Source organism: Thunnus thynnus, chromosome 2 (assembly GCF_963924715.1).
Source record: "Thunnus thynnus chromosome 2, fThuThy2.1, whole genome shotgun sequence".
Classification (NCBI taxonomy): Eukaryota; Metazoa; Chordata; class Actinopteri; order Scombriformes; family Scombridae; genus Thunnus; species Thunnus thynnus.
The window spans coordinates 13,270,361-13,281,707 of NC_089518.1; the positions used below are offsets into that span (position 1 = coordinate 13,270,361).

General features: G+C 39.8%; 1 protein-coding gene across 1 annotated transcript; it reads left to right on the forward strand.

Annotated features, from left to right (window-relative positions):
* On the forward strand, positions 1–6,990 carry npy8br (neuropeptide Y receptor Y8b). Its single transcript, XM_067604252.1, has 3 exons — positions 1–191; positions 592–744; positions 2,420–6,990. The coding sequence occupies exon 3, from the start codon at positions 2,580–2,582 to the stop codon at positions 3,690–3,692; it is 1,113 nt and encodes a 370-aa protein (XP_067460353.1). The 5' UTR covers positions 1–191; positions 592–744; positions 2,420–2,579; the 3' UTR covers positions 3,693–6,990.
* The last annotated feature ends 4,357 nt before the right edge of the window (positions 6,991–11,347 follow it).

The following is an 11,347-nucleotide window of genomic DNA, read 5'->3' on the forward strand; positions in this document are numbered from 1 at the left end:
AATTTATTATGTAACATGTTCCCAATCACATCCCTGTCTGAGTCTGAGGCATAAGGTCGCTTTAAGAGATATCGGAGCTCCTATCAGTGATCCTGGCAGGACACCTCCTACCTCCTCCTCGACCAAAAACTCTGTTTGTGTCTCACCTGATGCAAAACGTCGCCCCAAGTCCAAGAAGAAAGAACATTTCGGTAAGAAACAATGGCTAATTTGACAGCTAATTAAAATACGGCATTTCAAGCTAGTCTATAACTCTTTTTTTGGGAGGGTGGAGGGTTATCTGAAAGTAAGAAATTGTGTTTTCCTATGGGGTCGGTTAATTTATTTTTCATGACATATTGCGGCAAATCTTTAATGAGAAAAAAATCGTCCTGATATTCCTTCATTGGGGTTTAAGGTGCGTTAATGAGTTTTAATAACCTTATCGCTCCTCCTGTACTGTCAGTCTATAGCAGCTATTCTATTGGGGTTTATAGTTTCCTTCTTACTTGCTACTGGACACACTGCTCTCCCTATGAGATGCTTAAAGTGCAAGTGGTGTTGTTCAGTGGGCGTTCAGGTGAATGTTTGTGATGGGTCTCCCCCGGACAGGAGAGCAGAGAGCACACACGGCGGCACACAGGAGGACAGAGGAGGCTCCACTACCTGTCCGGAGCTGAGAAAGTCCGACTCATTGCGAGAAGAAACACAGCTGCAGACAGAGAGGCAGACAGACCGTGCATCCAGGACAGCTGCAGTGATCGGGTAGGATACATACACACCACTTTAAAACTGTCTCAAAGCATTTTTTTTGGGCAGATTTATAGGATTTGTTTTGGTGTCAATTGGTGTAGTGAGGTGATTGAAGTGAGTTGATGTTCAGTAATTGTAAAAAAAAAAAAAAAAAAAAAAATACAATTTACCATGAGCTATGATTAATTTGTCTGATCTTCAATGTCTTTACATCCAATTTCTTTTTTGTAGGTCTTTAAATTTTACAATCTGCAAATAATCTGTATAATTTGCAGATCAAGGCTGTAATCTCATGTTTGAATAATTACATTGATACATTTCGTTATTCCCTTGCTTTGGACTGTGCTTTACAGCAGCAGATAAGACAGCTTCTCAACACAAAGCAATGCATCACTTTAAGTGTCTAAATTCTGCCATAAATAATAATCATCAAAGCTGTGGGATGGGTATGATACCCAAGCAACATATCTAGAAATTCAGCCACGTTTAGTCAGGTTGAGATCTTGGATTAGTTGAATTATCCAGAAGTCGTCTGAACAGAGAAGACTATGCTCCACCAAGGAATTCAAGTGGTTATATCATATTTAGCCTCAGGTTTAAGTGTTTATCTCTGTAATGAACACTCTGGCTTTGTTTGTAATTGCCACAGATGAAACAGCACATTATAATAAGACATTACTGCTCATAATAGAGACGGACAAAAGCAATTAATGTCCTACCTGTCAGCATTTATCATCATGAAGGAGTCCTCAATTAAAAATGATAAATCTTTTTTCTTTCCTTCTGTTTACATAGCTGTGTTGCAAAACTAATTTCTGGGGGAATTAAGCTTTGGGCAAAACATCTTGTTACATGCATAAATATGCACATATGCATGCACACATCCACACACACTATACTCTGTTCTGTTCTTGGTCTTGTTGTAATGAAATTGTGCTGCGGCTCTGTTTTCCAGTACATTAATTTGTTGGAGATTGTAGGGACCACATGTGCTTTAGAATCCGGGAAGCTATTGTGAACGTTCAGTAACAATGAGAGGTGTCTGCTCCTTTATGGGCAGAAGCAGAATAAATTCCCACTATTAAAAGGGGAGAAAACATTGAGAAGGGATGATTGTCTCTGAAGGAACAGTCATTATCATCATTATTGTGATGGAAATTTAAATCAGCATGCCATTATAGCGATGCAACAAAATCTGGATCTGTGCCGTTTTCTTGATGATATGCCATCAGTACATCATTTATTCTTATAGCCGGTACTGGAGGAATAGAAATAGCCTCCTGATATATGCATACCCACATTAATTATTCCCTTCATAAATCTTTGTTTTTGTAATGTTGCATCCATCTGCCAGTGCTTAGAAAAGCAAAACTGGACCAGTTAATGCATGTCGGCACAGGAAAGACACTTGTGGATTACATCCAGTAAAGCTGTAAATTTAAAAACATGTCCTGAAGCAAGACAATCAATTTCTGTCACATTTAAAAGGACTAATGATGAAATGAGTTTTTTCAAAAAGGGAGGGTCAATTTCTTTCTATGCTACAGTTTTCATGTGTGATACATTTCAATTTGAGTGATAAACCAACTTTGGTTATATCTCAAGAATTCATAACTTTAAAATAAACTTTTCATAACTTGGATTTTTTTTAAGGTCACTTATTTCTTTTCTTTTTTTTTTTCTCCAGGAGGCAAACGAAGACCACTGTAAAGACTGCCAAAGATTAAGTAAAAGGGAAAGCTCTTAAAAAATGCAAATATTATTCATGAAGTAATTACAGCAGGTGTGACACAGCAAATTAGTTCAATTAGACACTTGCCTTTGAAGTGAACCCAGGAAAAACCAGAATGGAGCTGCAGCACAACACCAATCACAACCAAGCCTTGTGGAAAGAGATCCCGTGGGATTTCACAGAGGACTGCTCACTCTCAGTGAGTGGCACCACTTTTCTCATTGTAGCTTACAGCACAGTCATGGCAGTGGGTCTCATTGGGAACTCTTGTCTGGTGTTTGTCATCACACGGCACAAGGAGATGCGCAACGTCACCAACGTCCTCATCGCCAACCTGTCCTTCTCTGACATCCTCATGTGCATTGTCTGCCTGCCAGTTACTATTATCTACACACTGATGGACCGCTGGATCCTAGGAGAGGCCCTATGTAAGCTCACACCCTTCATCCAGTGTATATCGGTTACAGTTTCCATCTTTTCCCTCATCCTCATCGCCATGGAACGCTACCAGCTCATTGTCCACCCCACCGGATGGAAGCCAATGGTGAGCCAGTCCTACTTGGCTGTGGCCGTCACTTGGATCCTGGCCTGCTTAATCTCGGTGCCTTTCCTCTCGTACACCGTACTTACCGTACTTACCGTGCCTTTCCAGAACCTGAGCGTCCCCTTCCCAGTCAATGACCACCTCGTCTGTATGGAGCAGTGGCCAACGGTTCCAGAGCGGCAAGCTTACACCACCTCTCTGCTCATCTTCCAGTACTTCCTTCCCCTCTTCCTCATCATGGTCTGTTACCTGCACATCTACCTGCGCCTCAGGAGGAGGAAGGACATGGTGGAGCGTGGCAGGAACACCACGCAAAAGAAAAACAAGGGCTCCACAAGGATCAACATCATGTTAATTGCCATAGTGGTGGCGTTCGCCCTCTCCTGGCTCCCGCTCAATGTCTTCAACACAGTGTTTGACTGGAACCATGAGGCCATCCCATCCTGTAGCCATGACGTCATCTTCTCATTCTGTCACCTCACAGCTATGGCCTCCACCTGTGTCAACCCCATCATCTACGGTTTCCTTAACAGCAATTTCCAGAAACAACTCAAGTCCACCCTGTTGCGCTGTCGCTGCTGGGGGGTGGCAGAGAGGTACGAGAGTGTCCCGCTCTCCACTGTCAGCACAGAGGTCACCAAGGGGTCAATCTTGAGTAATGGATCTATCAGCATCAATACTTAAAACCAAGTCATTTGGTGAAGACTAAGAAACTACTGGGGCCTCTCCAGCCCTCATTGTGTCATCCTTTGGAGCTTTTCTTGCTTCATTGCGTGCAAAAGCGAGGTTGACATTTAAAGTTATAAACCTCACAATAGCCGTCCAGAGGGAACTGACTGAAGACACTTAACCAGCATGACGCAGTGCCCTCGATTTGCTTCGAGTTCACATGTAAGAGGAAGTAGATAACAAAAAGATGGTGCAAAGGTTGGACAAGTTTACGTATTGTAGAGCAACTGAAGACACTTTACATGAGCACTTTTTGCAACTGTAGTATGTATAGTCCATTCCCTGTGTGCTGTGGGCACATATGAAATCTAGTTCTTCTGAGTATACATATGTCATGTTTTTATTTCACCCGGAAGTCATGTTTAAATGAATATCAGCTGTTTACTTTTCAAACTTTTACCTGCATCAAAACCACCAGACACAGATAAAGGGAGGGGGGGCACTGCACATGTCGGTTTCAGTTTTGCTGTTTTATGGTAATAGTATTGATCACAATGACATGGCTTGTGAACTGTAATGTGTTAATGATTATCGACAGCGTAGCTTATTGCACAACTGAAGGAGAGAACATTAGTGCATTAAATGTGGCTCCAGGCATTCATTCAAACAATTTACTTGCATCTCTTAATGTGTTTCTTATTACCTAAAATCGTCACAAATGATGTAATGGTATTTTACAGAGAACCTTGGCAAGAGCTATATACATTTCATGCTGCTCGCCAAGGTCTGTGCTCCAGTATATCTTGTGGTTTTTCTCATAAAGTGCGCCATGCAACAACCATACATCAAGTGCCATAAAACAAAATAAAAGTGGCAGTAAAGGACTGTCAAAGTGGGGTTCTTCTGCTGTAAATAACCTTAGTAAATACATATATGGCCTGTAAGAGATGTGACACAGTTATAGTTTATTGTGTGTGTGGCAATAAAGAGCACTGTGTAGCATAGCTGATATCTCCTAGGAAACTTGTTGTTAGTTACTTCTATTTGTTGTATTGGATTGAATTAAAACATTTACTATTATCTTTAATGATACAGTTCTATGTTGTAATATATTGATTTTGATTATTCACAATCTTGTCTTTGTTTTACACTCATTGAGGCCTTTCAGGAAGGTATTGCATTATTTTGTGCTTTTTTTTGTTTGTTTGTTTGGCAAACTTTATGTCCGCCTTGCTTTCTGAGTGTGTGTTAAACACAGAATTGATTTTTTTGTTGTCACCTTGTAGGTCAGTTCGTCCACATCATTCTCAGCTTTTAACAGTGATTGATTGCTCCTAAGTCTCCCATTAAAGACAAAATGGTGCACTGAGACCAGACTCCACCATTTCCACTTTAGGAAACAGTGTGGAGTGTGGGATCCTAACTCCCCAGAGATTAAAGGCACTGATCTGTCTCAACATGAGCCAATCAACACTTGGCTTGACATGCCAGTGTTGTAGTGTGTGGTTTGCATTGAAAAAAACATCCACGTTTTCAAAATCTTTGTCCTTTTCTATGGTAAAATGCAGGTCGCTGCCTCTGTGTGCATTATTCAGGGGGAAGTCTGAGATCACAGCACATTTTAGATGTGCTTGTTGTGTTGAATAAATCAGTGTTGTGTTTGGTGCCTGAGATGTTAAACAGCATGGAGAGAAAAAAAAATCTGTATGAGAGATCAATGGGAATTGTGCTAAATATTCATGCTGAGGGAATGCATGTTAACAGTTATACTTTTATCTAAAAACAAGAAGTATATCAACTAAAGAGCGTAAAGAGAAGGTAAGACTTCTGCTGTCAGGTTCCTTTAGATTTGATGATAATGTCATGAGGTCAGGTGTAGGATGTTTTCACACCTTAGAGAAAGTCAAACCTGTTTTTGACTCTGACAGCGTCTCACACAACCTGCCAAAATTGTTCCCCAAGTGCAGTTTAGCTCTTAAGAGAGCACTCAGAAGTCCTTGTCGGCATAATTGACAGTGTGCTTCTGCTGCCTTGACCTGAGCTGACCTTCACAGAGTGTAAATCCCCTCCGTTCCCTCTATATTTCCTTTCTCTCTCACCTGGCTCTCCTTTTAAAAACACCACTGAATGAAGCAGCAGTGTTCATTCTGTGTGAAATAAAGGACCCGAGATGCCACAGGTGCTGACGTACTCCAGCAACACTTGATTTTGAGTGGGACTTAAATGAAGCCATTATACATTGTTACCAAAGTAACTGTTAGGGGGCAATGGGCACATTACTGCATTATGAAATGAAGCTCAGCTGGAGACGAACACTTGATGAGTCCACAGGGCCAGACTTTCCTTGTCAGTGGAGCAGTTCCAGGAAGATTAACATCTTGGCTCTCTGCATTTTAATTTAGAAAGATTCTCCTATAAGCAATCTCTCCAGATCACAGGAACAACATGAACTACAAAGTTGGCCAGAAATTTCCTCAAGCTGTTGTTTTGAAAATGAAATTCTCTCCAGTAAGATATTTTGCCTGCCGTACCACTGTAAGAGCATTCATCCTGTTTTGCCTTTTTTCCATTATTAGTAGTAATAATAATTCCTTTTCATGCTTTCTGTTGCTTTGTAAAAGAAAGTCCCTTCCCTGATGTGGGAATCATTCTCCCTAGCGAATGCTTGTGAAGATGTAAAAGGTGTATACAATATTCAGTGTGTCTCAACCACCACATTCAGCATCTATCTGAATCTGCAGTGACCACAATAAGCCTGAGGCATTGTTAAAAGTTATGTAAGATGTAACAATGTATGTAGGGAATTTCGATGACAAGAAAGTAATTTTTAAACATGTTGCGCCCCTACGAATATGCAACAAAATTATTATCCATTTGAAAATGTTGTATAGAATAATGTCAGACAGTCATTGGCATTGTGCACCTTTGATCCCTTGTGAGGGGGAACTAATCGTTTTGTTTTGGCAGATGAAAAGGTCACAGGGAGTCAGGCCGCTGCCTCTGGAATCCTAATCATGGTGTTATACATACTAACATCTGTAGGACACATTAAAACAGGCAGGTAGCTCATCTAAGGGTCAAACACATAGATCAACTCAGTCAATATCTCCTTGTCCCTCTTATCTTTCTATTGAATTGTCCTAATGTTTCCGTGTTGTATCAGAGGCTTCCTGATTCATCAGATCTGTGAGGGAGGGTTGTTTCTGGGAGCAGCTCCTGCCCAGTTTTACCAATTTATCTGTTTGGATATCGTAACAGCATGAATGTTCCCAGCCTGTTTATGTGCCAGACCTGGGTCCAAAATAAATTAATGGAAAACAGTTGTGTGTGTCTCTGCTTTTGAAATAAAGCTAGAAATCTAGAAATATCCATTGTATACTGAAGATATTTTTGGGCCTCAATTTCCTCTGTGTCTTGTGTAGTATTAATAACGCGCGCACACACACACACACACGCACGCACACACAATGTTGTCTTGCATAACACAAGCAGACTTGACAGCCAGGAATAGCAACCCCCTGATTGGTGTTGGACAGTTTTTCCTCAGGATTGGTTTTGTCTTTGCATGCATGTGCTGTCTTCATGAGAAGACAATAAGGATAGAGAGATAGAGATAGATAGGTTTTTACAATAGCTACACAACAAATTCTTTCATCTCTATAATCTTGCCCTGACAATTTAGGACCTGGCCTCTGCGTCTGACCTTCCATTTTCTATGATCAGAAGAAAAGAGGTAGACCACAGCCTGCTTTAGTTGCCTGGTTACAGCTTCCTCAGGGGGTTTCAATGGGTTTCCTTCAAGCTGACACAGAGCACCAAGCTATTAAAGGCACTTTATTAAACACTGACAGAGGAGCTACGCCAGGCTGAAGCACTTTTCGTGGAACCAGCTCAGCCAGATGGTTCTCCCTCTCGAAAAGAAGGCGAAGTTAAAAAGAAAAAAAAAAAAAAAGTGAATCATAAAATGTATTGCTGATTGACACCTGATGACAACTTCTCTTCTGACTTGTTTGATAGTTCAACATTTGGGGAAGTGTACTTATTTACTTTCTTGGCAAGAGTTAGATGATTAACATCAACATCACTCTCATGTCTTTGTAGCTGGAGCCAGTAGACCATTAGCTTAGCTTAGCGTAAAGACTAAAAACAGGGGGAACGGTTAGCCTGGCTCTGTCTGAAGGTAACAAAATCCTTTTATCAGCACTTGTAAAACTCACTGATTAATATGTTATATCTAGTTTGTTTAAACTGTATAAAACCCGAGGAGTAAAAGCAATAATCTATCACTTTATGGGGGGGTTATGTGACCAGTTGCCAGGCAACTAGCAGAGATTCTAGGAAGATACTTCTCCCAGTCGAAGAAAGAGACACTTATAGATTAAACAAACGAGGTACAACATGTTAATTACTGAGTTTCAGAGGTGTTGATAGGTGGATTTTGTTACCTTTGGACAGAGACAGGCTAGCTGTTTCCCTATTCCCATTATTTTATGCTTAGATAAGCTAGCGCAATGCCAAATGTCTGCTGTTAGAGAGGCCCGCTGTTGTTTTGACCTCACAAGTTTAAGATCCCAAGTCCTCAAGCACTAACTTACATACTGTTCTTATTTTGACCCACAGTCACACTATATTGTGGCCCTATGTTATCTAAAACAGGAGAACATAACAGCCATAATGATTTCAATTTATTGAATATGAAGAATGCAACAACATTTTTGAAATGTGATTCTTGTATAAATACGGGTCAGATTTAACTCAGAATATCCTCTATGTACAAAAATATGTATCAGCTGCACAGACATTTTAAAAAAGGTTGAAATATTTCCATTTTAGTCTATTCTGGGTCACTTTAGGAAAAGTCGTAACATTTCAGGCTAAAAGAAAAGTGTTTAGATGGTGTTTAGGGTGTTTTTACTGCTCTCAAATGTAAAAATTGGTCAAATTTGACCTGGACAGTATGTAAGGGTTAAACAAAACTTTTACTGTATTTAGACTCTGCTGCTGGCCTGCATCAGCACAGCTCAGATTATGTCCTGATGTTCACTTCAGTCAGTTTCAGACTGGTCTCAGTGGGACTAATTAGAAGTGACCTGGTGGACCTTGCAGGTGTGGGAGTACAGGCTCAGCAAGTTTTGTGTCTCCAACAAGTATTTTATTGATTACAGTGCTGTTTGAAATCTTCAAATACCCCACTACTCTTTTCTAAACGTATTCTTTAAATCATCCGAGTTAGTGCTGCTTTGATGTTTGCACTTTCAAAAAAAGTAAGTAATGTCTCTGATATGTCTTTGGTTTCAAACTGGAGGGTAGATGGGTGCTGAGAGACAGCCTATTTATGACGATATTGATCTTGAGTAAATATTTTGTGTCCTGCTGTGCAACTGTCTCTCATGTAGTTATTATCCCTTATCAAATCACTTTCAATAAAGGACAATACTTGACCCATATGGTGTTGGCAGTATGTTCAATGAAAGTAGCAGCAATCTCATCAACAAGATGAAACCTGCAGAACTGTCTCGTGTGTTTGCTGAGTAACAGCAGAGTGACAGACAGATTGAACTACTTTGAAAAACACATTTTCCATTGGAGATAAGACTATGGCCACCTCATGTACTCGTCAGCAGGATATTACATGCTGTTGTATCACTGTCTAATCTCCATGATGAATGCACTTCGATTTGTTATTGAATTTGTTTAAATTCCATACACAAACGGCAAACACATGTGTCGCTTGGTCAAATAATTTTCATGTTGCTCATTCATCCATGAATGAGCGCTTTTATAATCCAGAAGAGATTGTGGAGTGTGGGTGAAACAAGTCAAGCAAGCAATGAGCTACGACAATACAATAAATTGCCCTCGGACATGTCCTCATAGTGAACAAACACAATAAAGTTTAGTAAATTACAATAAATTACTCTACCGACAGGATCTGATCTAGCCTTATTGAAACACTGTAGAAAACATCTCAGCAGCAGTTAGGGTGGTTGTAAAAAAATATATATACAAAGTTTAGATTTTCTGGCAGATTATTTTATCAGACATGAACTAAAACATTACAGCAATGAAAGAGTAGAAGCTTCAATGATGGAGGTTTATGTTGTTCTCTAGTGCCATCTGGTGGTCAAGCACTGAGCTCCTGATCTGCTGGGGTTTATACTTTTAAATAGTTTTTATTTTTGTAAAAATGTTTTCCTCACAATAAAACTCAATGTCCTTTGCTTCCTGTAAAGAACAGGTAACATATTTTCTCTCACTCTACATATATACAGTACACCTCTACAAATGTATGACCTTTGTATGGTGTTGACTGGATCAATTTGACCCAAGAAGTTTAGGTTCAAATGATTTACAACCTGAACAGAACGTAAGAGTTAAACACACAACATATATTGTATTTAGACTCCGCTGCTGGCCTGCATCAGTGCAGCTCAGATTATGTCCTTATGTTCACTTTTATTATTTCAATCTGTTTCAGACTGTTCTCAGTGAGACTAGCTAGAAGTAATTACTACCAGGTTATAACCTGGTGGACTTTGCATATGTGGGGGACAACCCCACATGTGGGGTCCTACATGTCTTCATAACACAGACTCACCTGTTGGGTGTGAGAGGGTGAATTTTTAATGAGGTAGAATTTAAAGTTTTAAAGAAAAAGTATGTGAAGTGTTGTTGCTTCTTTATTATTATTATTATTATTAATATTATTATTATTCAAAATGACAATTATGTCTTGGGTGAACACCAATAATGGGTTCAAAAAGTGAATACCACACATGGCTTAAATGGATGGACATATAACATCTTAAAAATTGTGTTAATCTGTCAAAACCACAAAGGCATTTACAAAAAGTTGTTTTTTAAATATATATCAAACAGTACAACTATAGGCCTACCTGGTGGTTGTTTTTCTAACATGATTGTTGAACTGATTCTTTGAACTGAGTCTTTTATTTAGTGATATTTGCTGTTGATATGGAGCCCATACAATCATTAAATGTTTGACTACTTCACACTGATCACTCGTATTAAATTCACTCAAGTTTTACATTCAGCTTTGTATCAACCAGTCAAGCAATTCATATACGCTGTTAGTAGTTACTAGTGTGTGTATATCTAGGGTATACAGACAACAGACATTTCAAAATGTTATTTAACTTTATTTTATTTGAAATGTAAAGTAACATTGACACAATTTAAAAGAATCAAGGGACAATATAGTGTCCAGTTCATCTGAGCTGCACGTTTTTGAAGTGTGGGAGGAAACCAGAGCACCCGGAGTAAACCCACGCAGGCAGGAGGAGAACATGCAAACTCCACACGGAGAGAAGGCCCTGATCATGCAGAGAAGACATCAGCACTTTCCTCCTGTGAGCCACAATGCCGCCCATGAAAATGAGGAAACAGGGAAATGTGCTAGTAAAAGTAGATAGGTAGAGGAAGGGAGATAAGGTGAGACATGGTAGATGGGTAAAGGAAGGTAAATAAAGAAGAGGTAGGGTAGGTAAAAAGGATGGGGAGGTAAAAGGAGGAAGGAGAGGAAGGGTGGGGATGTAAAGGATATGAAATAAAGGAAAGGAAGGGTTGAGAGAAAAAGGAAGTGGAGAAAAATAGAAGGAAAATGAAAGAGGTGTAAAGATTACAAGGAGGAGAGGAAGGGAGATGAAGAT